Source organism: Pogoniulus pusillus, chromosome 39 (genome assembly GCF_015220805.1).
Source record: "Pogoniulus pusillus isolate bPogPus1 chromosome 39, bPogPus1.pri, whole genome shotgun sequence".
Lineage (NCBI taxonomy): Eukaryota > Metazoa > Chordata > Aves > Piciformes > Lybiidae > Pogoniulus > Pogoniulus pusillus.
The window spans coordinates 7,269,447-7,296,958 of record NC_087302.1 but is presented as its reverse complement, the minus strand read 5'-3'; the positions used below and the strand labels follow the sequence as shown (position 1 = coordinate 7,296,958).

The window sequence follows — 27,512 nt, the reverse complement described above, 5'->3', positions numbered from 1 at the left end:
GGACTGCACAATTTTTACACCGCTTCTCCTAGTTAACTATTAGTGTTCCTACAGGTTTGGTTACAGACCCATGACATGAGTAAAGGGGTCCAGAGACGATTTTCAAGCAGACCCATTCGTCACGTACCTTGGATTTTACGTCTCTGAGCTCTCATCTTTTAACGAAGTGCAAGGATTAAGATGCAAAGTAGCAGGCTGAAGACAAAACGTCCCTTAAAGAGGGTTTCGGCTCCTGACAGTGTAACCAGGAAGCTGGAGGCTTTCTCGGTATTATGTATGCAGAGTCATACAACCAGTGCACGCTTTGAAACTTTCACTGCACATCTGTGCATCACTGCATGGACTAGGCACCAAGCCAGAGGCTGAATTCCTACGAGTCCGTGCAGCTCCCACACGTTTACAGCACTAGGACCCAGAGGGAGCTTAATTTCTGTGAGTCAGTGCAGCTAGCTGAGCCCTGAGAGCAGTGAATGAGGCTGGAAAGGCAGAGGGAATGTGAATGGCTCTTCTGGCTTGGGAAAGTGTCGACGGTCTGGGGTGCTACAGACTACAAAACAGCTTGGACAGCCCTCCGGATTGCCTGTACCCCCCGCACCCAGTGATACTGCTTTGAGGTGAGTGACCCTGCAGGAGTCAGCTTTCACACAGCGAGCAATGCGGCTGTCGTACCAGTTGTGGAAGTTTACTATCCTTGAAATTATTGCTGTACAGTGATTTTCACTCTCTTGAGAGGAACAGATCAGATGTCTTTGAAACACAGAGCGCTCGCTGCTTGAAAATAGCCTTTGCAAGGAAAGCGTGGTCTAGCGAAACTGAAAAGCTCATCTACTAAGGCAGGTTAACCGCACGCACATCTGGAAGGTGTTCGTGAACCATTTGTGCTTTTAAGCTCAAAGCCTGAAAACCATCTTTAGGAAGAAGAGCTTAATCTTAGAGAAACGTAAGTATTCTTCTTTCTTTTTATCCAGGTACAGGAGAACTCACTTTTATTTGCATCATGCAGTAGTTCCACCTATATGGAAATTCTTTACTGTCTTTGTTCTGAATATTAAGATTTACTTAGCATTTTTAAATTATTATTATTATTATTATTATTATTATTATTATTGTTCCCTCCCCCCCGCCTTCTGTGATAGTTCTGCTCTAAACAAGAACTCTTTTCTTTATTAATATAAATAAATAGGAATCCTGGTAAATCAAAGCATGCCTGGCCCAAGGCAAGAACCTTCAGCTATAGGCAGAGCAGTATTTCTCCAGAGACTATCCTTTAGGGTGTCCACTTGGAAACGCTTACAAACTCCCTGCTGCCTGCCTGTCGTGACAGGATGAATCTGACAACACTTATTGATTAATATCTGGTGCCAACACTGTTTGATCCAATAAACCAGGCAGAGACAAAAATGCAGACCCCAGTCAGGGAGACAGAAGGAATTTGTGTGCTGAGAACAAAAGTGTTTGTGCTCCAGTCGCTTCCTTCACTTTTACATTCTCCTTATATGCTCAGGAAGTTTCAGAAAAGCAGCAAAAGTCAGCGTGCTTGTCAGGCTGGTTTGTCCAAGTTGTCACAACTTCCAAGTTGCATTGTGACTGTTAAGACAGATAATTTATGGCTGCTTTCCTGCCTTACAGTACCACAGGCAAAGTCTTTTGGACACTTTTTTCTGTGCTAAGGCAAAACAAAATGCGACTATTCTCTGCAAGGAGGGGACGCTAACTTGCCCGTGCGTTCATAGTCTCTGCACTTAAGGAGCTGCTTCAAATATTATGGAAAACAGGATTTTTAAAAGAACCTGGCAAGTCCCACTTCAGACATCTGTCTGAAACTCAAGTGGTTACAAGATTTCATTTTTGCACTTTATCATGAAGAGGTCGCAGCGATGGAACCAAATTAACTGGAGTGTTCATGAGTGGGACAAGAAAAAATGACCCTTTAAATACATTAATAACTATATATGAGTCATTTTCCAACAAATCTCATCAAGGTCTGAAGAGAAGCCCTCTGATGAAACTGTACAGCAGAGCAATAATGACTTCACATCTTAATCAATCCCAGCCACTCACCCCAAAGGGATCTGTCAGTCTCACAATAAGGTAGCAAAGACAGAAACTGCCTTTACTTTTCTCGTCCTCTTAGCTAAGCAATGTGCATTTTCTTATCCAAAATCTTAAGTTATCTTTTCAGATATCTTCATTTAAGTTAGGTAAAGCATTACAATGAGTACAGAGGACCACTCTAACCCATCTGCTAAGTAGATTGCTACATGGAGTAACTAAAGTCTGTGTAATCACTCTTAAGTTGTTCGTTTTAAGAATCAGGTGAGAAAAATGCCTAAAATATCTCTTCAGCTTAGCATTTTCCAGAGCAAGCTGCCTTTCTTTACAAGATACCTAGAACAAGGGTCACACAGCACACAATTAAAAACTAGAGTATTTCAATCAGCAGAGTAAGTTCCATAAATTCCCCTCCTGGCTCTATGGTTTTGCCCATATAAAATCTTCCTTTAAATACAAATTCCACTGACTGCTTACAGAATGCCTTTAGAACTAACAAAATATCTCTTACATATCAGGTTAGCACTAATGAAATGGCAGGTGAGGGAAAAGGTAATTTTGAGAAGTTAACACAATTTTGGCATCTTTTAAAGTCTCTATTTTAAGAACGAACTGCTAAAAAAACCCCCAAACAATCAAAGGGTTAATGAAAGTAATGTTTTCATTCCAAAAGATTCACTCTTTAACGCCAAATGTTAACGTGGGATTGGTGGGGTTGGAAATAGTTGCCTGTCCTTCAAATCTCAGCCCAGCAGAAGCTCCTCTCAGAGCAGCTGCTGAAACGGTGACCTCTGCTGGCAACCACCCTCTGGTGAAGAGATCTTTACAGAGCATTCAGCGAGTGACCACAACTAAAACACTTCACCAACCGACACACTTAGACCTGTAAGATAAACACCTCTGGAGTGTCCTCACGGTATAGGAAGTGCAAGGCAGATGTAACCACTGCACTGCTTTCACAGCGAGAGGCAAATTCTCCCTGTGCTGGATTTGGCTTGAGCCCATCACAGAGACCAACATCCGTAAGAGCGTCTCTGCAGCAGAAGTGCCTCCCACTCGGGGGTAGTTGGCCTGTGGGATGCATGTGGCTTGCTCTGACACAATGGCCTTTGTGCAGCTCTGCTCAGTTCATTGAATATTGGCATGTGTGTGCATTTCTACCCAAAATCATGTGGCCGAGCAGTGCAGGATGGGTTTTGCTGATGCCAGGAGATCCTAGTATCTGTTCATTTATGTGTGCTCCTATCTGCTCAGTTCCACGAAGAAGTAAGATATGCAACTTGGTGGAAAGAAAAACTCAGACCTTTGACATAAATTTCTGCTTGTAGTTCAGGTCATCGTTTATGTCTCAGGAAAAGAGTAAAGCAGAACATTAAAAGGTGCAGGATGATGAAAGGTCTGGAACATGTTCCATATTTAGAGGAACTACACAGGATTACAGCTTTTAAGTCTGGAAAAGAGATGGCTGAGGAAGGGTAGCATGAAGGCATTCAGAGTCATAGTTGCCCTTAAGATGTTTAAAAAGAAACTCCTGTGGTCTTGTCTCCTAGTTAACAATTGAGGAGTAGAAACCAGAACTAGCAGGTGACAATTTCATGGCAAAGAGAAGAAGGTGGTTCCTCTCTCCATGCATAATTGAACTATGGAATTCCTTTCCACAGGACATTGCAGTCTGTAGAGTTTCAGAAAGTAATCAGATATACTGAAAGCAAAGGCACTGCCTGTGGCTCAGGAAATCCACGAGTCAAAAATGCCTGCTGAGTGGAAGAGTACATCACGGAGATGATCATCACATGGGTATTTGTACACTGCTCCCTAAACATCATTAGCTACTGCAGGAGACAGAATATTGACCTGGATGAGCATCCCAACCTTCTCAGTGGTTTAGCCTGTCAAGTACTAGCAAGGAAGAAGGTGACTGTGTACTGTTTGCTGTGTGGTGCTGGTTCACTGCTGAGAGAATGCTGATTCTAGTAGAACAGATAGGTAAAGGTGGCATTCTTTGGACTTGTGGCCAAGGATTTGGTGTAGGCAGGTGCTCATGTAAGTCTCCACAGCTGAGATTTACAGCTCTTCATGCAAATCAGTGTCTAAATAGATTACAGATGGGATACTGGAGAAAGGCCTGGGAAAGTACCTAACTGGTCAGTACACTGCAAATGGGAAAATACGACTTCACCTCCTGTCTTTGATGCTCGATAGTTTGTGGAGCTGGCAAGAAATCTTTCACTTTGAGAACTGCATCACCCTGCAAAACTCAGGGTCAGGAGAATGGTAATGCAGACAGTGAAACCTGGATGCCAAGAACTGCCAGCATATTCCAAGGTTGAAAGGTGGAGGTGTGCAATGTCAGCCCAACTTTGCCAACCTGTTCCCAAGTGCAGCTGACCTGTGTTTATCACTCTCCAGTATGCACACAGAAACACTACAATGCTACAGAGCATCTTGTGCATAAAAATGGGAGTTTCTGGCCACAAATTTTGCTCCTTTGAGATAATTAAGTACTTCAAAATTATTTCTGATGTACTGAAACATTAACACCTGGCACTTGTAAATAGAAGGGATGAAATCCAATTTAATGGGTACACAAATGAAGACCTAAGATGCTGACTGCAGTGGCAGAGTTGGGAAGTCAGTAAGGATGTACTGAGCTGGTTACAGCAATTCACTAGTCAGCACATCTCTGAATGCATGAGCTCCAAGTGAAGCACACTCGAGTACACCACACTCACAGCTGCTTTCACGTCTTTAGAGGAAGGAGAAAGATGCACTACTTGAGTAGCTTCAGGCATAAAGTCTGTGTGGCTATATTCATGTGAAAGACATTAAGATGACACCATTACTGTACAGGAGAAGAAAATATATACAGCATACCTCAATATTTTGAGCCTGTACACAGCCAGAAAATTACTGTATGCCTGCAGAAATCAGGTCCTATATACAGCTATTATCTACATATTACCTAAACCCAGAATTAAATTCATTCTATGAGGTAGTATGAAAGAATATCCTTTTGATAGTTCAGAAGCCAGGCTTCTGAAGCATCATTTTGAATTTCCTTTGCCATAGTTGAACGAATGAAACACCTTCAGCTTTGCCATATCTTGGAGGCAATGTTTATTTCCCAGTAAAGAGCCTTTCTTTGTTTTTCCCCCCCCCCTTGGCTCTTGCATTATGGCATAGTAGTCAACACTACCAGATGACTTAAATCAAAATCTATCAGACTCACACTCTCTGTTGCTGGCATCAGTTTTATCACAGGAATGTGGCTCACACATTTCACAGTGGAAGAAAATGTGAGATGGTGACAATGCACAGCAAAAATCCAGAGGAATTGCCTAGCTTGAACTTTACAACTCAAAACCCTAAGGCAGAACTCCCCTCAGTTTTGATAGTCCCTACCAATATTTTCTGATCACTGTCAGAAATTGTACCTGCAGTAACCAGACCACCTGAGGTAGTTCAAAACATCTTTTGCACAGGGATTTCCTAAGATGAAACATCAAACACAGACCATTAAACTGATCTTAAAATAAAAAATCTTTCCCTAATTTAAGTCCCTGGCTGCAAAATCTAATTTCCTCTTCATGTAGGGTCCATAACAATGTGCAAATAAAACATCAGGGTCTGCTCCCTTCAACTTGTTACATATCAAACTCCCACTGATGTTAGAGAAAAGAAGATCTGAGGACAAATGCAGAGGGGAAAAAAAAGGCAAACAGATGGTAAGGCTGTTTCTTTGCTCCTTCCAGGAATAAAATGAATGAAATGAATGAATAATCAATAAAATGAATCTGCTTCTTACACTCCTGATTGGTCATTTGTTTTGAACTGCCATTATTTGTGAGAAACGTTGCTGAGTTAAAGAATATGCAACAACAACAACAACAAAATCATTTAGCTCAATTTGTTGTCAACTGCTCAGAAAAATAATAAAAGATTGCACTTTCTGACAGCTCTGACCTATAATGAGTAAATGATTCCAGTATAAATACCGTTGGGAAGCAGATTATTTGCTAAGCATGGCTTTGCAAGTCTAAAAACTCCTATGTTGATTTTCCCCAGTCCAAAGCGTCTCATCCTTTTCCCTTTGCATTGTACAGCTGGAAAGGTAGCACAGATTTATTTTGTAATGGTCTGGCTCAGTGATTGACTTTGTTTTAATTTTGCCCTTCACACCATTGTATGCCCATCGATGAAGGATGATTTCCACGTGGTAACAGCCTGTATTTATTATTGTTCTGACACTGTGAAGTCTTCCAGATGAGAAGCCACCCATTCTCTTAGCAGTCAGTCTGGAGGTTTCAGTTTTAGGGGCTTCCTTTTTGCTTTTACTTTCCAGCTGGCTGCAGCTCATTGTCACCAGCTTTGCTATTTTCTCTTTTTATCATATATTGCTTTTGAGCAAGAGTTTGGGTTAAGTGCTTCCATCACCTATAAAAAATGATATCCTTTCACAGCCTAAATTCTTTCCTCACTATTCGGCTGGGGACTAGGGGCCCAACTCTTCTGCTCTCCCCACTACCATAGTTTTGGACTTAAAGCAAAACAGTAATAGTCCCAAAGGCTTTAAAACCATGGGCAGATTCAGAAGGCTCAGGTGCTTGCTGTTTCTTTTACTACAAAAGCCAAGTGCATCAAAAGGAACCATCTGCTGACATGATCAATAACAACAAAAAGCAGCTGCTCACATACCATGTAGTTAGGCTGCAAAACTCCCAGCCACAAGGTATTTTTGCTGCTAAAACTGCAAATGGACTCAAGGAACAGGTAGGCAGGTACATGGAAGGGAAATACACTGAACATTTCATATACCACTCTGGCACAGCAAGTAGCTCATCCAGACACTGCAGAAGGATAGGAGGAGAGTGGTTGCAGAAGTACCACTTGTGCTTATCTTGCTCTTAGACACTTGCCTAAGGGTCTTCTATTTGCCTCTGTAGCAACAAGATGAACCTTTCATCTGATCCAGCACAGTCACTCTTACATACTGACAGCCTGGCAAAAGGGGTCTCTGTAATGGGGAGTGAGTTGATTATTCTTTCTTCTCATTGCAGCGTGAGCAATTCTATCCATTTCCCTCAGCAAAATTCATCATAGAAACTGTTATAGGTGATCCTGCTCTGCAGTGGGGGGGGGTGTTGGACCAAATGATCCTTCCAGGTTCCTTCCAGCCCCTGACATTCTGTTATTCTGTGATCTGTACCTCTTAAGCCGAAGGAACAAAAGCACACAAACTGCATCATGAGAAATAAGCACCAAGAGAAACCTGCCTCTTTATCCTGTTTTAACTCTTTTTGCAGTGGGCACAGCATGGAGTTAGTTATTTTTCAGCCTGTTATCTAACACTCATTTGAGGCTGTTTTATACTCCCTTCTTCCCTTAATAAAGATGCCAGTCCTGTAGATAAGGCTGGTATGGATGACATCCCTCTGTATTTCTATTAAGTACTGGCTGTCTCATAGCCTGTTGTTTGCTTATACTCACTTTACCCAGCAATCCATAATGCTTTATGAAGAGAGTTGTACTCAGTTGTGCATGGTCTAGTTGACTGGATAGGGCTGGGTGCTAGGTTGGACTGGATGATCTTGGAGGTCTCTTCCAACCTGGTTGATTCTATGATTCTATAGGACCTGTGCAGCTCATGCTTTACTTACAGAGATGTCAAGCCACAGAAATCAGTGCCTGCCCATTCAAAATCCCTTTCCATTGCTCTCCTTGTTATTGGTGTCTCTTATCAACACTATAAACATTAAACATCTATGTTTTTGTTCTGCCTAGATCCAAATCCTCCCTGCCTCAGTCATTCTTGCCAAACCTTCCTCTCATCATTTGCTAAGGCACACGCTGTAAACAGAAGAGTGCAAAGGTTCACTGCTCAGCCTCACATTCCAGGACATTTCATATATGCCAAAAGTGTGAGTTTCTGGCTCTGCCAAAGCATGCAGAATCAGATGCATCAGAGAGACTTCTGATCCACCAGCTCTCGCTAGATGTGCTTTCTTGCACTGTAAACTGCCTTTGGGAAGCAGACTGATGTTGTGAAGTGCTGTACTACAAACCACTTTTCTCTCTGTGTGCATTGGCCCTTTCAGTTCCCCCACTCCTTTTCTATTTGAAAGCAAAGAAATCATTGCAAAGAAAAGAACAATACAAGTTTTATGTAAGTAATTAACTGCTTGACTGAGAATATCTCTACTTTTTAATACCTGTGGGTAATGTTTTGAAACCTTGACTGAACTCAGTCAGTCAGTCATGCTGCTGGCTTGGCATTTCCCTGTGTAGGCTGATCTATAGGGAATGCCATTCATGCCAGCACTGAAGTAAGCAGGATGACTCAGCTAATTAATCAGATTTCTTTTTCTTTGCTGAGAAGCAAGTCGTTGCTTTCCCCATCTGCTAAAGTGCTCATTGTCAAGCTCAAGTTATAACTCAGAGAGTTCTGGTCACTGCTGACTCCCATTCTGAGAAAGAAAAGTGACCTGAACCCTGCCATCTGCGTGACGAACACTAAGAGCAACCCTGCAGCAGCCTTTTCTGCTCACCATAAAGGCCTTTGCATCTGGGGGAGAAATCTTTCCATTCCCGTTGCTTTCTGAGGGAGATTTGTCCCTAATTTGGAATCAATCATAAGCTCAGGGTTTATAGATCCAGTGGCATCAGTGACTTTGCTAAATAAACCTCCAGAGCCAGAGCATAGCAGAGGATCTACAGCTGAGCCATGCCTCTAACTTCCATTAAAAAGCTGAATTTATTAACCCAGTTAATGGAAGGGGGTAAAGAAAGGCTATGGGTAAAAACCTTAAGTAAACATGGAGCTTTTATTCTTTCCTTCCATTAACAGGTAAATCTGAAGAGAAAGGCAGCCAGCATGCAAGTGAAGTATATGATCATCCTGATGAAATGCCTACCCTGTAAACAGACCTAATGACAAAGTTGAACTTCAATTAAAGGCACAATGGTTCTAGGCAGACAAAAAAGGCTTTCCCAGCTTCCCACTAAGTAGGTCTCCAAGTATAGAAAGGTTGACAGCTATGGGGAGCAGTTTAAAAAGTTAATGACAGTAAAAATGGGATTCACTAGAGACTGTAATTCGAATTCCAGTGAGCACTGCCAGAGGCCTGATGTGAAGAAAGCAGTACTATTTCAAGCAGAATGCAAAGCCAACAGAAAGATAAATATCTGTCAGAATCAGCTACAGATGAGATTCTTATCAATCCCTGAGTGTCACAAGAATTTAGAAGGGCTAAAAGGAAATTCAAACAAACAGACAACACATCTGTGGGTTTAAAATACATTTCCCTACATTTCAGCTGTACGTTTTCAGGTAGCTGTGTGTGATGTAGATCAGTGTTGCAAGACAGAAGAGGTATTTATTTCAGCTTAATCACTGTCAAGCTTAGTCTTGCATGAAAACTAGAGGCAAGGAAGCAGGTTTGTTGCTGTAGCTAGCACTGCTGTTACTCGATGTTCATGTTTAGACTGTGTTGCTGTGGATTTTGTTTCTGCCTTATCCATATCTAACCCTATTAACAAGATTAAGACTTTGCTCACAGTCTTCTAATTAAAATGCTGTAATTCTGGGAAGAGAGTCAAAGTCTCCTTTTAGCAGGGTAATCAGTGTCTCTGTGAGTTCAAGTTATCATTAACATCAGTTTGCACAAAGATAGCATTCTTCCATGCAGGCCCTGCCTCCTTATCCACACTGCTTTGAGGAACACATTTCATTTTGTGGTACTGATATCAACAGCATCTGCATACCATAGCTGCAGGGCTGCCTCCAGCTGAGGAGTTTACAGGTTTTGGAGCTGCCATCCTTCTGATCCAACTGCAAGCTCCTCACACCTTGTCATGCTAGGAACATATGTGCACTTGCCTGCAACAGGGTTCACTTACTAAACCAGAAGCATGATCTGAACTTCGAGTTGCATTGCACTTAGCAGCTGTAGACTTCAAATACTATTTATGAGTTGTTATTACTTCTATAGCTTCTCATTCCCATACCCTTCCACAACTTTCAGAAAAGCACCTCTTCCCACTCTGACTCCTTTCCCCTTGTATCTTCTATAAGCTACATGAGACTCTAAAAGAAGGGTTTGGGTTTGTTTGAGGCATAGGACGTTTCATGAAGGGAGGCTGTAGCCAGGTAGGGTTGGGCTCTTCTCCCAGGCAACCAGCAACAGAACAAGGGGACACAGCCTCATGCTGTGCCAGGGCAGGTTCAGGCTGGGTGTTAGGAGGAAGTTGCTGGCAGAGAGAGTGATTGGCATTGGAATGGGCTGCCCAGGGAGGTGATGGAGTCGTCGTCCCTGGAGATGTTGAAGCCAAGCCTGGATGGGGCATTTAGTGCCATGGTCTGGGTGATTGGATAGGTTGGACTGGATGATCTTGGAGGTTGATTCTATGAGGAGGAACTTTTTCCCTGTGAGGGTGACAGTGTACAGAAACAGGCTGCCCCGGGGGTTGTGGAGTCTCCCTCTCTGGAGATATTAAAAACCCACCTGGACACATTACTGTGTGACCTGGTATAGGAGATTCTGCTCTGCAGGGGGGTTGGACTGGATGACCTTTTGAGGTCATCTCCAGCCCCTGACATTCTGTGATACTCAGTCTCTGCAAGATTGTTTGTTGAATGTAGAGAGAAAACTTGCTAAAGTGGTTTAGCCATCCCAGTTCCAAGACTATACACACCCAATCCACTGATTGCTCTCTCTATGGAAATGGAAAAGGTTCATACCTAATCTAATAAAAGACAGCAAGGAAAAGAATACCCTGGTAAAGAAACACAGTAACAGAAGTGTTCTAAGCCTGGCCCACGTCTATTAGAATTCCCACTCCTCAAACCCTGCGTGCCAGGGAAGTCAGCAAACCCACAGAAGGCTGAAGCATGAACAGCATAAGGACATGCAAGCACAGCAGTGATTAGCACAGCTCTGCAATCCAGGCAGTCACTTATTCACTTGAAACATGGCCACAGAGAGTTCTAGAATAAGTGGTAGAAACATGCAAATGCACAATTAAAAGCTAGAGCTGCATCCTGCCTGTTATCATTTTGACTGCAGCAAAACCTGCATTCAGCAATCAGATGATGCCAGGAAAGTGAAAAGGAACCTGTAAGCAGCCTGCAGCTGCTCCTGACACACAAGTGCCAAAGGCAGACTTGGAGAACTGTTGAGGCTGACAGGTTAGTCCAGTGCCTTGTTGCCTGGTAAGCAGAGACTGCTGAGGCCTGAACTTCATTTAAGCTTCTTTGCACTTTGTTCTTTGCTTAAAGGACTCCCAGGTGCAAGGAGTGAAACGCAGGAGGAGGATCAGATCTTTTCTTTACAAATACTTTTCTGTTTAATTACCTTTTGCAGAGCAGAACTGTCTGACCAGAAGTGTTCAAAGACACAGGCATTTGTTTCAGAGACCTCCAGCAAAGGAGATCTTGCACTCTGTATCATTCACTTCTCTGCATATTACATTCATCATTATTCAAGCTTTATGGCAAGGATGTTGCAGAGTGGTCAGGCTCCAGACACAGACAAATCCCTTCCTATATTTAAATTTCACCTAAAATTCCACTTCACCTTCAATATCTGTGTGGGTAAAACCCCCCCAAGACCCTCTTAAAACATTCTCAGCAGCTGCCTCCCATCAAGCTCTGACATAACACAGACAAGAGAAAACTCCTGCTCACCCACTGCTCACCGGGGTGTGTGCCCAGAAGCCCACAGCATACAGCTAAAATACAGACTCAATTCAAACTGTCTTTGCTCCCTGGGAGCATCACTCAGATCAGCAGCTGCCTGATACATTCAGGATGCTGCAAGCTTTGCACAATGCAGGAGCTTAGACTGCATTTTTCTAGTCCCACAGGTTTAGTGTCATGCTCTCAACTAGAGCAGAGGATCCTCAGAACACAGGAATGAAGCAACCTGCTAAATGAAGGCAGTGTGGTTACTTAGTACCAGGAACTGCAGTTTTAATCAGCTTTGCTGAATATTTTTTTTGTTGCCAATGAATAGAACCTACTGCATTTTGTTGCTGCCTTTCTTTATAGCTGCCAGCAGTCATCTAGCATTGCAACAGTGTGAGTCACTGTGCAAGGGGTTAAAACAGTAATGAGTAAATACTTTCCACAGAAGATGAAATCCAACATGCTTAAGGCAAGAGGTCCAATGTGCACTGCAGCAAAGATTGGGTAGGGCAGTAACTGTCAGGCAGCTGGTCTCAATGAAAGGAGAAGGTAGGGAGACTTGCAAATAAAGGAGAGGATACAGTAGAGCAGACAGCACTTGGAGCTGGAAAGGGAACTAAATAAGAGAATACATCAAGACATGGGCATGACCAGGGGCAAGACTGAGTTCCAGAGAATGGGAGACTTTACCAGAAGGAATATATTCCTTAGTCCTTGAGTTTGCTGCCCAGGAAATCATTGTTGGGTCAGCACAACTGCTGTACAGAAAAGCTGCACTGTTTAGACAAGGAATGGCCCTGATGGAATGATCTGGCTCAAGTGCATAAGGCATGTTTGCTGCTGTACCACTGAGTCATCACAGGGTGGACTTGGTGATGGGAATCCCATTCTCCTACTGCTTTTCAATCCATTCATTCCACAAAGAAAGGAGCAAAAAGGGACTACGGTAAAGAGAGAATGAACTGATACTGACAAGGATTACAAACACTTTCAAGTGGTTTTCCACTACTTGAGGCACACACACACAACGAACAAATAAGGGCAAATAAAAGAGTGCAAAGAAATAGGATCCTGAACATAGACTGGTCTTGCAATGGTTACTTTGCTGCAAATTAACCACGGTGAACTTCTAGGCTAAAACCAGTTCAGAATAGAAAAGATAAAGGAAGCAAAACTGTAGGTCTGCAGTGGTTTGCATAATACCAACACATTTACACAGGAACCATACTTTAATCCTAAGTACCAAATAGAAACATACAAAGTATGAAAGCACAGGGGCAAAAATTGCAGCTGCAGCAGCAGAGGTCATGGAAGTGCTGTCTCTTCAGAGAATCATTTAGCATCACTGCTTCCGAGGTGCTAGAAGGCAAAATCCTATTTTCCTTCTTCTGATCATGTTTAGATGAGCCAAGGTATCAGAACAAAAGGCTTAGAAGTCTAAGCAAGACTCAGAACTCTGTGTTTTTCTTGGTCATCTACCCTAGACACCAGGAGACTCTTCCTCCCGTAAGAACTACTTGTGCTTCTGGAGAACTTGACAACAGTTACGCAGATGACACTGAAAGCTGAAAACTCTCTCAGTGTCTCTTTGATTTCCCTTGTTTTACTTGGCAGTATTTCCAGATTTTTTTGTTGTGGTCAGCTCTACTATGGAACCTGTTCTTAGTGAGGAGGTTTTACCCTCTCATTTCAAAGTTGCACCACATTTAAAAGAGTCTTGGTATGCAGAGAAAGAAAACCCTTTTTTCCACCTCTGTAGTACTAAACTTTACTGGAAGATCTTGGAGGTCTCTTCCAACCTGGTTGGTTGATTCTAAACCTTCAGTTTTTAAGTCATCAGAATACTAAAAAGCCTTTACATTTGAAAGTTTTTCTTACACCGTTTAGATGGCAGCTCTAAAGCATGGCTTAGTTTAGATGGCAGCTCTAAAGCAAGGCTTAGTTTAGATGGCAGCTCTAAAGCATGGCTTAGTTTAGATGGCAGCTCTAAAGCAAGGCTTAGTTTAGATGGCAGCTCTAAAGCATGGCTTAGTTTAGATGGCAGTTCTAAAGCATGGCTTAGTTTAGATGGCAGCTCTAAAGCATGGCTTAGTTTAGATAGCAGCTCTAAAGCAAGGCTTAGTTTAGATGGCAGCTCTAAAGCATGGCTTAGTTTAGATGGCAGTTCTAAAGCATGGCTTAGTTTAGATGGCAGCTCTAAAGCAAGGCTTAGTTTAGATGGCAGCTCTAAAGCATGGCTTAGTTTAGATGGCAGCTCTAAAGCATTGGCTTAGTTTAGATGGCAGCTCTAAAGCAAGGCTTAGTTTAGATGGCAGCTCTAAAGCATGGCTTAGTTTAGATGGCAGCTCTAAAGCATGGCTTAGTTTAGATGGCAGCTGCATCATATTTCACATTGCTGTAGTGGAGTACTTAGGGATTCTAAGGAAGTTCCGAACACCTATTACATGGGAAAGGCACATGGAAAAGAATCACAGAATGGTTTAGGTTGGAAAGGACCTCAGAGTTCATCCAGTTCCATCCCTCTGCCACAGGCAGGGTCAACCTCCACTAGAAGAGGTTGCTGAAGCTTCCTTCAACCTGGCCTTGAACACATCCCTGGGCAACCTGTGCCAGTGTCTCACCACCCTTACTGTAAAGAACCCTTTCCTAATATCTAGTTTAGACCTTCCCTCTGCCAATTTAAACCCATTACCCCTCCTGCTGTCATTACAAGACCTTGTCAATAATGCCTCCCCAGCCTTCCTGTAACCCCCTTCAGATATTGGAAGGCCACTCTAAGGTATCCTCGAAGTCGTCTCTTCTCCAGGCTGCAGAGCTCCAGCTCTTCTAGTCAGGCCACACACTGAGTGCTGTGTTCAGTTCTGGGCTCCTCAATTCAAGAGAGATGTTGAGGTGCTGGAAGGTGTCCAGAGAAGGGTGATGAAGCTGGTGAGGGGCCTGGAGCAGAGCCCTGTGAGGAGAGGCTAAGGGAGCTGGGGGTGTGCAGCCTGCAGAAGAAGAGGCTTAGGGCAGACTTCACTGCTGTCTACAACTACCTGAAGGGAGGTTGTAGCCAGGTGGAGTTGGTTTCTTCTCCCAGAACAAGGGGACACAGCCTCAAGTTGTGCTGTGGGAGGTCTAGGCTGGATGTGAGGAGGAAGTTGTTGGCAGAGAGAGTGATTGGCATTGGAATGGGCTGTCCAGGGAAGTGGTGGAGTCACCATCCCTGGAGGTGTGGGGGCTGGGGCACTTAGTGCCATGGTCTGTTTGATTGGATAGGGCTGGGGGATTGGTTGGACTGGATGAGCTTGGAGTTCTCTGCCAACCTGCTTGGTTCTATGATTCTCTTGTAGCCTGTCCTGATAGGAGAGGTGCTCCATCCCTCCGACCATCTTCATGGGAGTCTCTGAGCATTAGCACTGCTTTACAGGCTTCAGAACAAGCTCATGCTGTGCAATAAGCAGACACAGAAATACCTGCCCAAACCTTTGCGTGTTGCCTCATGTAGAGCAGGACACAGCTAAGTGCTCTCCATTGCTTCTGTCCAGTCATCAGCTAGAAATTGCACCCTTCTCAAACATGAAGGATACATCAAAGAATGGAGAAGTTAAGCTGCTAATAAGCAACGGTCCAATTACTTAGGCTTTTTTTATGCATTCAGTTTAACTTGGGACATGCTGATTTAAAGAAAAATATTAACATCTTAAGTTAATTAAATGCATTTATGTAGACTTTTAACCAAATGGGCTAAATGCAGTTACAGTAGAGCAGGCACAGAACGAATGGGACTGCCATGGGGTCAATGCCCATTTTCAATTGCAAAGAAAAGAAGGAAGCCAAATTCTAAAGCTCTCATTTGAGTTTTCTTGTCACAATTTCCAATATGGGGAAGTAGGTACTGGGCCCTTCTCACAGCTATTTAGTGGTAGAACAAGGGGGAACTGCCTCAAGCTGCACCAGGGGAGGTTTAGTCTAGACATAAGGGAAAAAAATGACTAAAAGAGTGGTTAGGGATTGGAACAGGCTGCCCAGGGAGCCTGGTGGTTGAGTCACCATCCCTGGAGGTGATTGAAGGTCGTTTAGATGTGGCGTTTAGCGGTATGGCTCAGTGGTGAACTTGGTAGAGTAGGGTTAATGGTTGGACCTGATGATCAAAAGGGTCTTTTCCAACCTCAATGATTCTGTGGTTGTCGTGCAAAGTAAAATCATTCATGAAGAAGTGAACTGAATTCCATAGGTCTCATGAAAGTAAAATAGATTTAGAAACAGGAAAGAGTATCCTTGAAATTCGGGGGTTGTTGTGTTTGCTTTTCTAAAAGCAAAACAAAAAGAGCAAGGGAGAAAAGAAACATAGCTGCTGCTTGGCAAGAAGCCTCTGTTATTCTTCAGGTTTTTCACTTGCTGCAGACTGACTTCTACTGATAGACCACAAGCTAGTGGCAAGGCCCATCTGATTAAGTGCTATGTGCAGTGATTTGCTGGGTTTGGATGGAAAATCCTGCAGATGCAAAGTAAAATCCTTGCTTCAGTTATGGACTCTTTTCCACTCTCTCAGAAATTCTGAATGGCCACAACAGCAGCTCCATTTGGAAAGGTGGCAGGTTTACTTTACAGTCTTTTCTCTAAGTTGTTAAGAGTGGTTTTATTGAATGGAGGGGAAAAAATGTCTAACACATCATTGATAGACTCGGTGATGCCCAAGGACAGGGCAAGGGGTAGTGGTGGAAGTTGAAGTATAGGAAATTTCATCTAAACAGGAGGAGGAATTTTTTAACTGTGAGGGTGACAGAACCCTGGAACAGGCTGCCCAGGGGGGTTGTGGAGTCTCCCTCTGGAGATGTTCAAAACCTGCCTGGATGTGTTCCTCTGTGATGTGATATAGGTGATCCTGCTCTGGCAGAGGGGTTGGACTGGATGAGCTTTCGAGATCATAGAATCAGCTAGGCTGGAAGAGAGCTCCAAGCTCATCCAGTCCAACCTAGCACCCAGCCCTAGCCAATCAAGCAGACCATGGCACTAAGTGCCTCATGCAGGCTTTTCCTGAGCACCTCCAGAGACAGTGACTGCACCACCTCCCTGGGCAGCCCATTCCAATGCCAATCACTCTCTTGGGCAAGAACTTCCTCCTAACATCCAGCCTAGACCTGCCCTGGCACAACTTGAGGCTGTGTCCCCTTGCTCTGTTGCTGCTTGCCTGGCAGCAGAGCCCAACCCCACCTGGCTACAGCCTCCCTGCAGGCAGCTGCAGGCAGCAATGAGCTCTGCCCTGAGCCTCCTCTGCTGCAGGCTGCACACCCCCAGCTCCCTCAGCCTCTCCTCACAGGGCTGTGCTCCAGGCCCCTCCCCAGCCTTGCTGCCCTTCTCCAGGCACCTTCCAGCACCTCAACATCTCTCTGCAATGGAGGAGCCCAGAACTGGACACAGCACTCAAGGGGTGGCCTGAGCAGTGCTGAGCACAGGGGCAGAAGAACCTCCCTTGTCCTGCTGCCCACACTGCTCCTGAGCCAGCCCAGGCTGCCATTGGCTCTGCTGCCCACCTGGGCACTGCTGCCTCCTCTTCAGCTCCTCTCCACCAGTACCTCCAGCTCCCTCTCTGCCTGGCTGCTCTCAACCACTCCATCCCCAGCCTGTAGTGCTGCTTGGGGTGGTTGTGGCCAAAGTGTAGAACCCTGCACTTAGCTTTGTTAAATCTCATCCCCTTGGCCTCTGCCCACCCATGCAGCCTGTCCAGGTCCCTCTGCAGGGCTCTCCTACCCTCTAGAAGATCCACACCTGCTCCTAGCTTGGTGTCATCTACAGGCAGATGCTCAGTTTCACCAGAACTCACACTTCCAATGTCTCTCAACTCAAGCCTTCTCTGCTGCATCATTCCTGTATTCTGACTTGCCAAGCACAGACACATTTCCACTTCCCTTTTGCATTTTTAGAGTTACTGTCCCATTACTGTATCATTGAGGCTTTATAAGCAGTTATAAATGCACTGGGAGACTTGTAAAAAACATAATTCCTTTTTGACACAAAGAACTAACAGAGCAGGAAAGCCTGAAACACACAAGACATCGAGTATTAAAAACCATGTGAACCTTGGCCTTAACTTCTGGGTGCTCTTTGCACTTACATAATGTTCTTTTCCAGACTCAAGATCTAGAGAAACACTACAGATGATGGAATCTATCTGTGGGAATTTGATCATAACATACCAACTCATTTTCAGTTTCTCCCTCGTTTTTGGAGTCATCACATTTAATGCTTTACACTAAAAGACAACACAAAGCACATCCAGTTGCTAACAAACTCATTGGTTTAAAATTTCTCTGCATGGTATAAGAAGGTAAAAAGGATAATAAAACTGAAAACAAAGAGCTTGAATAAAAATTAAATGCTAGCATTGCTGTCAGGATTCAGATGGTTCTTATTAATCAAGTTTTGGACAAGAATCAAGTCTTATATTCCCTTCTGAATTGCTGGAATAAGATCAGTAGTTGGAAAAGTTTCCTGGCCCTTAAAGATAATCTATTTTTCTGCCTTAACTACTTTTGGCTGCAAGATGGGATACAAACATTTCGGTCTGATTGCCCTCAGACTTATTTTTTTTCCCCTCCAGATGGAATTCCAGTTTGATTTTTGTAGTTTCATAAAGTCTGAAATTCCAATACTTACATTTCTGATCATTTTATATTCAAAAGCTCAGGACCAAATACAGCAGACAGTTGGCAGAGGCAGCTCAAGATGCACTTAGGAGAGATGTGGATGAGGACAGACCACGCATCCACTCTCACGCAGCTCCTTTGGACTCCTCCTTTTAAGCAGCAGCTAGGGAACAAGTCCTGCTCTTGTGTTTGGGCAGCAGCTGTAGGTAAGCAGTAATCTTTCAGGCAGGCTTGTGGTTAGGACGGAGGCTTCTGTTTCCACACACCTCAAAGGCATCCAACTTTATATGGGTAGGATGGATTTATCCCATTTATGCTAGGGCAGCCTTCCTGTCAGTGCCTGAGATCTTCAGCCACTCCTTTGTGCCAATGGATTAGGATTTATGGAACCCTACAGCCCTACCAAATGTATATAAAATCTGGAGCCTGTTCCAAAGTAACCATCACATGTCCATCATTAATTTCAGAACGTGCTTTACAGGTGGTACACAGGGCTGACAAACAAACTTGGTATGCTCAGGCATCTTGTGTCTGACCAGCATTTTTATCTCTAGCTCACTGAATTTCTCCAGCTTTATGTCATTGAGGCCAGGCACTTGAGGGGATTCAGATCCACAAGCTCCTTCTAAGGCTGCTTTCTGTCATTTATTTTCAGAGAGATTTTCCCCTAGTATAATAAATGGCCATTAATTAACTTTTCCTTCACTGTATTCAAAGGGATTTTTATCCTGAGACGAATTCTCATCTTTTATTTAATGACTGTTGGTTGTTATCTTAATTAGGTCCTACATTTTCTCTCTTGTCAGAGTGGCTCTGTGCATTTTAACACTACACAGACCTGCATCCCATTGCAAGTTTTTAGTGGGATAGCCATCACGACCTGAAATCCATGCACTGCTGTCCAAAGGATTTCAGATGGATGAGATTTTAGAAGATTTTAGAGGACTGTTGATAACTAAATCCCCATAAGTGTGCTCCACCTGTAACAGCATCACACTGCCAAACATTAAGTATTTTGAAATGGAAGTCTCCATTATGTTTTCAACTCAGGAGTTAAAAAGGGAGCCTTTTAAAGTTGAGCTCTGTCTGTCCTTTGTCACACTAAATGTTTCTGCAGCCTGAATCTCTCCCATTGGGTAGCATCACTTGGCACATGTTCTGAGGGAATGGACTGCCAATGCAGGTGATGGGCAATAGACTGTTCCTCTCTTGGGGCTTCTCTGCAGAGGCACTGCTAGCAACTGAAACTGCTTCAGGAGGACAGGACTGATACAATTAGACTTCCTCAAATAAGCCATTCTCATTACTTATGCCCCAGTAAACATGCAATAATCCCTAGGAAATCTTTTCCAAAGCCTTATTCATTTCTGATCTGGTGAATCCCCACCCTGCAGGCAGAGACTCACAGTGCTGTTCACCCTCAGGTACCCCAAATGGCAGATGCATCACAGGCTATCAAGCATTCCTGTTATTACCCTTGCCTAGACTAAACTTGAGTCAGAAATCCAGAGGCAGGCATTTGTTGCACATCCTGTGATGCTGATGATAAGGTGACATGATGCATGCTGACTGCTGCAGGGCAGTATTTTTGTCAGTCATTGACGCTCTCCCTAGAAATACTCAAAGGAACATTTGAGTACTGGAGGCATTTGGAACAAAAGGAAGTGTATGAGACACAGGTAGCTTCCAGCTGGCTCTTTTAGCATACAGAAAGCTCTTATTTACAGGATGAGTCACTGGAGATGTAATAGAGGAATGAAATCCTAAGTCCATCAGAAATTCCTGTTTTCTTGTTCATCAATTAAGAACAAGGGAAAGCTGAAATGCAGTGCCTGTGACACTACTCTTAGTCATAATGGCTTAAGGATTCCCTTCAAGGCCTCTCAGGTTACAGAACTCTTTTTTTCCCTGAATTGCCCCTGCCACATTTTCATTCAAACACCAGCTGAAATGTAAGGAAGGTGTGCCAATGGACACCATCATTGTAACAGCAACCTCAGCACCAACTGCCTCCCTCCTTTCTCACACCACCAGAGATAAAGCTAATGAACTACTTGCTGCTTATTTTCAGGGCCTCCAAGATCCCATCTGCTGCACAGACAGACAAGCATTGTCATCATTCGAATAAAAAACCCACTTGCTTTTCAACTTGCCAACTTCAGTGGCCTCATCTAAATCACAGGAGGAGAAGAACCTCCCTTGTCCTGCTGCCCACACTGCTCCTGAGCCAACCCAGGATGCCATTGGCTCTGCTGCCCACCTGGGCACTGCTGCCACAGCTTCAGCTACTCTCTACCAGCACCCCCAGCTCCCTCTCTGCCTGGCTGCTCTCAGCCACTCTGGCCCCAGCCTGCAGTGCTGCTTGAGGTTATTGTGGCCAAAGTGTAGAACCCTGCACTTGGCTTTGTTCAATCTTATCACAATGGCCTCTGCCCATCCATCCAGCCCGGCAAGGTCCCTCTGCAGGGCTCTCCTACCCTCCAACAGATCCACACCTAGCTCCTAGCTTGGTGTCATCTGCAAACTTACTGATGCAGGACTCAATCCCCTGGTCGAGATCATCAATAAAGATATTGAACAGGACTGTGCCCAGCACTGATCCCTGGGGCACACCACTGGTGCCAGCTGCCAACTGGATGTGGCACCATTCACCACCACTCTCTGGGCCTGGCCCTCCAGCCAGTTCTTGATCCATTTCAAGCCAGATTCTAGTTGAAACAAAGCAGTACAGTGAGACTACAACCTCTGATAGAAACTGAATGGCTAGAATTTAATTCAGATTAAGTATACCTTAACTGCACTGCATTGGCAGCAAGGAAGAAAGCAGCTGTCCCTCTTCATCCTACAGGTGTAAGAAAAGACAAAGCTGTTCTTAGTCTCAAGGATGACTCTTCCCAGAGTGATGTGAACACCCTGGCACTGATGGCTACTAGGAAGTTCTTACAAGCTCCACAGTGCATTTCCCTAGTGGAAAGCTGTCCTTTGTTCACGGTATCACAGTCGAATGCAACCAGAAAAAAGAAATGTTAGAAGCTTTGTGCAATGTAATTAGAGGGTTTTCAAGTGGCACATTTTGCTCTGCCTCCCCAAGCCTTTCCTCTTGAGTCGATTAAAAGGCAAAATCGATCCACTTCAAACGCACATGTGAAAACACCCCTGAAATGCAGCAGAAGATGAGGTTGATGTTTTGCCAGTTACCATCAAATATATATAATACTACTCCCTGAAGACAGCTCATTTCAGAACACATAACTGCAAAAAGACTCTCCTGAGCTGGTTATGTTTTAAAATAGACCCCCTAGAAAAGTTATTTAAAACGTTTGGATCCACAGAATCACAGAATTAGAGAATCACAGAATGGCTCAGGTTGGGCAACCTGTTCCAGAGTCTCACCACCCTCATACTGAAGAACTTCTTCCTAAGATCCAGTCTAAACCTTCTCTCCCTCAGCTTCAAACCATTCCCTCTTCTCCTACTGCTAGATACCCTCAGGAGAAGTCCCTCTCCAGCCTTCCTGCAGGATCCCTTCAGCACTAGCAGGCAGCTCTAAGGTTCCTCCAGAGTCTTCTCCTCTCCAGGCTGCACACCCTCAGCTCCCTCAACCTGTCCTCATAGCAGAGCTGCTTCAGCCCTTGGATCATCTTTGTGGTCTCCTCTGGACCTGTTCCAACAGCTCTGACATAAGAAACAACAAAATGCCACCTGAAATATGGCAAAAACTAATACTTCTTTAATCTCCTGAAACTGTAGGTAGAGAGGAATAGTTTCTAGATGTTGTCTTCAGCATCACTTGAATAACACTTCATGATTTACTGGATTCTGCCACAACCAGGAATACGGGAAGAAGATAGGAAAAGAACTTTTCAGCCCTGCTGAAAATAAACTCTTTTGTGGTTAAAACCCAGCCAGTTTGAACTGAAGCAGTGTTTTCTTAGGATGGCAGAACAGTTGGAAAAGCTCTGGGATTATTTTTGGCAGTGGCCAGGATATTACAGCTCTATCATTACTGTTACTAAACTGTCGAGAGTCCACTGAAAGGTACATTCTTGCAAAAATACAGCACACTGGGTCTGGTGGCAAGAAGCTTAGGATTTCAGAACTCTGCTTGACCTTTCTGACACATTCCTATCACTGTAACTAGCTTAATGCCTACATACTTCAGCCATAGAGGTAGAGTAGAACATAAGCCATGACCTACAGACAGCAGCAAATGCAGAGAATGGCCAAGTCACTGCAGAAACATTGCACAACATCATGCAACCAGGACCTAACAGACTGAGTCCTGTGCTCTGCACTGCTTGAAAGAGTTGCATTTAAAAGAATTAAGTAGCTTGTATTTGGATCTTGGTATGAGCCAAACCCACTGGCTACGGTTACTGGCAGCCAGCTCTGCTGTGGACAGAAAATGTGCAGGTACAAAGTGAAAGCAGTTCATGCTTGGGCATTAGCAGATGTGTTTGACACTCCATGCTGAGTCTAGTGGAGTCTAAGACTTGCAGATAGCAGCTCTGTGGTTAGGGCATACATAGGTTCACGTCCTGCAGGTACTAAACATGTCACTGAGTTTGAACGTTTGGGTACCAACAGTAGGAGTGCACCATCTTGAAGCACTGTGACAGCAAAAAGACACAAGGCTGGTAATGGTGCTGCTGTTTAGATCAGTCTGGACAACCAAGCAGAGTAGCTGCTCAGTTTTACATCATCTACACTTGCTGGCACACAACTTGTGGTGCCTTGTAACCACATTTGATTCTCAGACAAAGATGCTGTGGCTGGTCTGAGCCCACATTTGTCTATCTCTACTGCATAAACTAAGCTCAGATAGTGACATCAGCAGACACTGCCTCACCATGCTGCATCACTGCTGGTTTTGGTGAGCCTGGAAGATGCTTGAGAGGGATGGGGAGCAGTGGATTGCTGGTAAAGGTGCTGCAGAAAGGTAGCTCTGTCTGTACACTGTACAAATGTGCTGCTCTTGAGAGTTGAAAACTGCACTTTAAACAATCTCTGCACTGTAGCAGTCAAAAAGGCACAGAGCAGAGAGCCGAGCAAGTGGATTTGTCCCTCTGCTCCAGCTATCAAATGCAGAATGGTACTGAGAACACTTCTTTGCTGGCTAATTACTGAAATAAGTACTTCTGCTTCTAGTGGAACAGAGAATAAGCAACTCCCAGACTCAGCTACGCAGCCAGACTGGCCTGATGGCACACTGCAGCCGACCCCAGCTCAGCATCTGGATGAAATAAAGACCTTGTTTTTTATGCAGTACGCTCAGAGGTAAGCACAACTCACACACACTCTCCTCAGAACAGACTGAAATTGTCACCAAGTAGCCTGACATATACCAGAAGAAGTGTTTAAGTGCAACTTGACTCATGTGCAAGTGGAGAGGAGAATTGTCACTGTGAACTCGGAAAAATAAGCACTGGTTTGGAAGCCAGTAGGGTTGCATTTAACACTTACTGGTTGGAAAACTTCAGTTATTTGACTTATGAAGCACATTGCTTCCCTGGTACCTGCTAGTTGGCTGTTGTCTGGCTAAAATGAGTGTTTCTACTTGTTCTGCCTGCCTTTATTCTGTCTCCAGACATCGTATCTTTCATGGGGAAAGTTTGCTTATAATGAGAGATGGTCCCATTAGATGTCACATTTGTCATTAAACACCCTCTGGTTCAGTATAGGTTTTGTACTTTGAAATGCCTGTGATAGCCTTTGTGGCCAATGGTACAAACAGATACTCATGCACTATCAGGACTAGAACTGGCATCTGGGCTTCTCCCTGGAAGTTCAGGTGGCTGCACTTGGCATGCACTGTGAACACCTCCAGGAAGCAGCACAGGAGGTTGTTTTATCATAAAGAAAGAAAATGCAAAGCGAGTTTAAGAGGAAAACAAAAAAAAAGGCAAGGTGAGACCAATCTGATTGGGTGTTAATGGCCTTAAAGCAATAATGCAAGGTTAAGAAACTCAGAGCAGAGAGACAAATGTGGCTGCATTTTAGGGCAGTGCATCTCGCACAGCCCAAAGCCAGAGCCAGCTCTTTGCTGACACTGCAATGTCTCTTTTCTATAGAAGGAAATCATAAAAATAAGGCTTTATGCCTAAACACAATAGGTTGAGGCTGCTATTGGCATGTCTAAATTGTGCCTGGATTTTGTTCTGCAAACCTTTTCCATTAACATTTCTGTCAGGAAAGCTAAGATGTAATGAAGCATCTGATTTTAATTTTGCTGTGAAATAAGGGGTTACTCTCTGAATCGTGCACAGCCAAGCCATTGAGCTACACCCAGCTCTGTTTCCTTATACAGATGATGATGACTGCTCAAGCACGAGCAGCATGTGGGAAAGCAGCAGCCCTCAGCCTTGTTTTAAGCAAATTAAAGCAACACTGGAACAGTAAGGATTATCTCTGTGAAAGATCTGACCTTCCTCATCATCGTTTTGTCCCTAATTCTTCCACCCAACTGTTGCACAGAAAGCAGCCCATGTGGCTTTTGGCATTTCTCTTCATTTTCCCCCTTGACCATAGCATCTTCATCCTCTCGGGTCACTACCTTCACTTGGCATTTCCTAATGATTCCTTAAATGCTTGCCCAGCCACACACAAACACTGCTGTTTACTTCATTTCCACTCTTGCTTGAGATAAGCCTATCCACACAGGATCCTAAAAGGGACATCCTGGGGTTCTGCATTTGCTACCAGATTGTGCTCTAGAAAAGCGAAGGCTCTGGTTGAGTGCTTCAGTGCTGATTGGGATTCTAGTCTGAGAAAGCTACAGAAAAATTGCAAGGGGTAACTTCAACAATAATTGTCCCACACCCAGAAAAAACATTGAGACATGCTGGGAAATCACAGTAAAGTGCAGTGCCTGATTCCTCTTTCACAAAACCCTGTTTGTCCAGTCCATGTGCGGCTGTCTGCCTGCTGGCTGGACACAGCCTCATTCAGGGCCAGCTGAGACATGTCAGGCAAAACAAGGCAGAGACAGGGGAGGAGCCTCTCTTGCTAGGGTTTTTGCTGTTTATACCCTGTCTCTGCTTATTAAGTCTTCACAGAGGAAATACAATGTCTGCCCTTAACTGCAACTGCAGATCGTTTTTGAATGTCTCTTATTCCCAGGATGCCTGCTGCTGATTTGTTAACCCAGCATGTGGTTGAATTAGTCAGCACATGGTAGTTACCTAACAAGGTCCTACTGCTGCTGGTCTTGTAGCAAATACTTCTTCTTAGCAAAGTTTCCAACACTTATCTGACACTTTTCCACATCAGAACAGATATGCATATGCTCCAGATCGAAGGATGACTGGCACTGGATCTGCTGTGCAGCAGCATTTGTGGAGCTTCTTGCTCAAGGCAGCCTGAATAAAGGAAGGGTTTTCCCTGTATAGAATTCCCACTACTAACACCACAACAGTTTTTGTTATGGCACACTTTAAGGTGCCAGCCCAGCAGCAGCCTGCTGCCCTCAGTGCTCCCATGTAACACCCATATTTGTCCTAGCAGGCAGCTCGGACACAGAAAAGTCCCATCTGCGCTTGTGACGTGTGGTGTCTGAGCCCTCCTGGGAAGGAGCCTGGGCTTTATCTGCCCAAAAGCAGCATTGTGGTGCGTCCAGAAAGAGCAGATGGGACACACGGATGCTGCCGAGCCAGGCAGGGTGGCGGTGGGGCCTGTCCACATGGCAGATGAGCACGGCTGCTGAGTGCGTGATAATGGCACAGTTCATCGGGGCTGCCTCCCTTCCACAAGTACTGGCTTGGTGGTCTCCACCCTAGCCCCAGGAACACTTCTGCTGACAAATTCACTGAATGGAGAATTATTTTAGCCAGGGGACTGCTTCTACTCTCTGCTCTGGGGTATTTGCAGCCAAGAGATCAGCCCTGGCCAGAAAGGTTGCTGCAAAACTCACTGGCGGTTTTCCCCCTGGGAACATGCCGTCACCATATGGTCTCCGCATTAATAACACCACAGAAGTGCTTCATAAACAGTGTTCTAATAACAAATACCAGAGGAATTAATAATAATCTAGCTATTATTTTCTAATGTTCTCGCTTTATTAAGAACATTTATGCTGTCTGAACGAGCCCCTCCGGAAGGAAAACATCTGGCACCCAGACGAATACCTGCTGACATCTGTAGGATGCTGGTATCTTAGGCAGTTACATGGGGAATGGCATGGGTTTGTGCCAGCACGGCTGCCAGTAACCTTGCGTTTTTCTTTTGTTCTAGGTGCATAGCGTAATGTCCATGCTCTGCTACACTCTGATCATAGCTTTTTTGATCGGCACACAGGCAGCTCCAAAGTCAGAGGACAATGTTCCACTGGAGTACCCTGCAGAACGCTCCCTGCGCAATAGCTCCCCAAGTAACAGCCACCACATTCCCGAGGCAGCTCCGCAGTCATCCCACAGCCACTCCACTTGGACGATAGGTAGAAGAGAAGCTGTAAATATCACCATGGACCCAAAGTACTTCAAGAAGCGGCGTTTCCGCTCCCCTCGGGTGCTGCTCAGCACTCAGCCCCCACCGCTGGCAGGGCAAGGACAGAGCCTGGCACTGCTCAGCAGCGCAGGTCCTCTCAACAGGACTGCCAGGACCAAGAGGACTGCGCACCCCGTGCTGCACCGGGGAGAGTTCTCGGTGTGCGACAGCGTCAGCATGTGGGTTGGGGACAAAACCACGGCCACCGACATTAAAGGCAAAGAGGTGACAGTGTTGGGAGAGGTCAACATTAACAACAACGTTTTCAAGCAGTACTTTTTCGAGACCAAGTGCAGGGACCCTAAGCCAGTGTCCAGTGGGTGCCGAGGGATCGACGCGAAGCACTGGAACTCCTACTGCACCACCACTCACACCTTTGTCAAAGCACTGACGATGGAGGGCAAGCAAGCAGCCTGGAGGTTCATTCGAATTGACACAGCCTGTGTCTGTGTGCTCAGCAGGAAGACAGGGAGACCCTGAGACGGATCTACAGCCCGTGACAACATCCTCCTACCCCCCTACCTCAGTCTGTAAATTATTTTAAGTTATAAGGGACTGCATGGTATATTTATAGTTTATACAATACAGGAGAAAAAAAAAAAAGAAGAAGAAAAACACAACAAAAAAAATCAAACCTCATTATTTATTAAACTCTTTTGGAAACCTTT

At 44.5% G+C, this 27,512-nt stretch overlaps 1 protein-coding gene across 2 annotated transcripts; it reads left to right on the top strand.

Annotated features, from left to right (window-relative positions):
• The first annotated feature begins 164 nt into the window (after positions 1-164).
• NGF (nerve growth factor) lies at positions 165-27,512 on the top strand. 2 transcript variants are annotated; one of them, XM_064173622.1, is made up of 3 exons: positions 165-614; positions 23,512-23,640; positions 26,593-27,512. In XM_064173622.1, exon 3 carries the CDS (start codon positions 26,605-26,607, stop codon positions 27,322-27,324), a length of 720 nt encoding a protein of 239 aa, XP_064029692.1. In that variant the 5' UTR covers positions 165-614; positions 23,512-23,640; positions 26,593-26,604; the 3' UTR covers positions 27,325-27,512. The 2 variants fall into 2 exon arrangements, with proteins under 2 accessions (XP_064029692.1, XP_064029693.1); XM_064173623.1 differs by having other exon boundaries at positions 165-940.

Coding starts and splice junctions, on each gene's coding strand:
- NGF (XM_064173622.1), top strand. CDS start 26,605: ATGTCCATGCTCTGCTACACTCTGATCATAGCTTTTTTGATCGGCACA.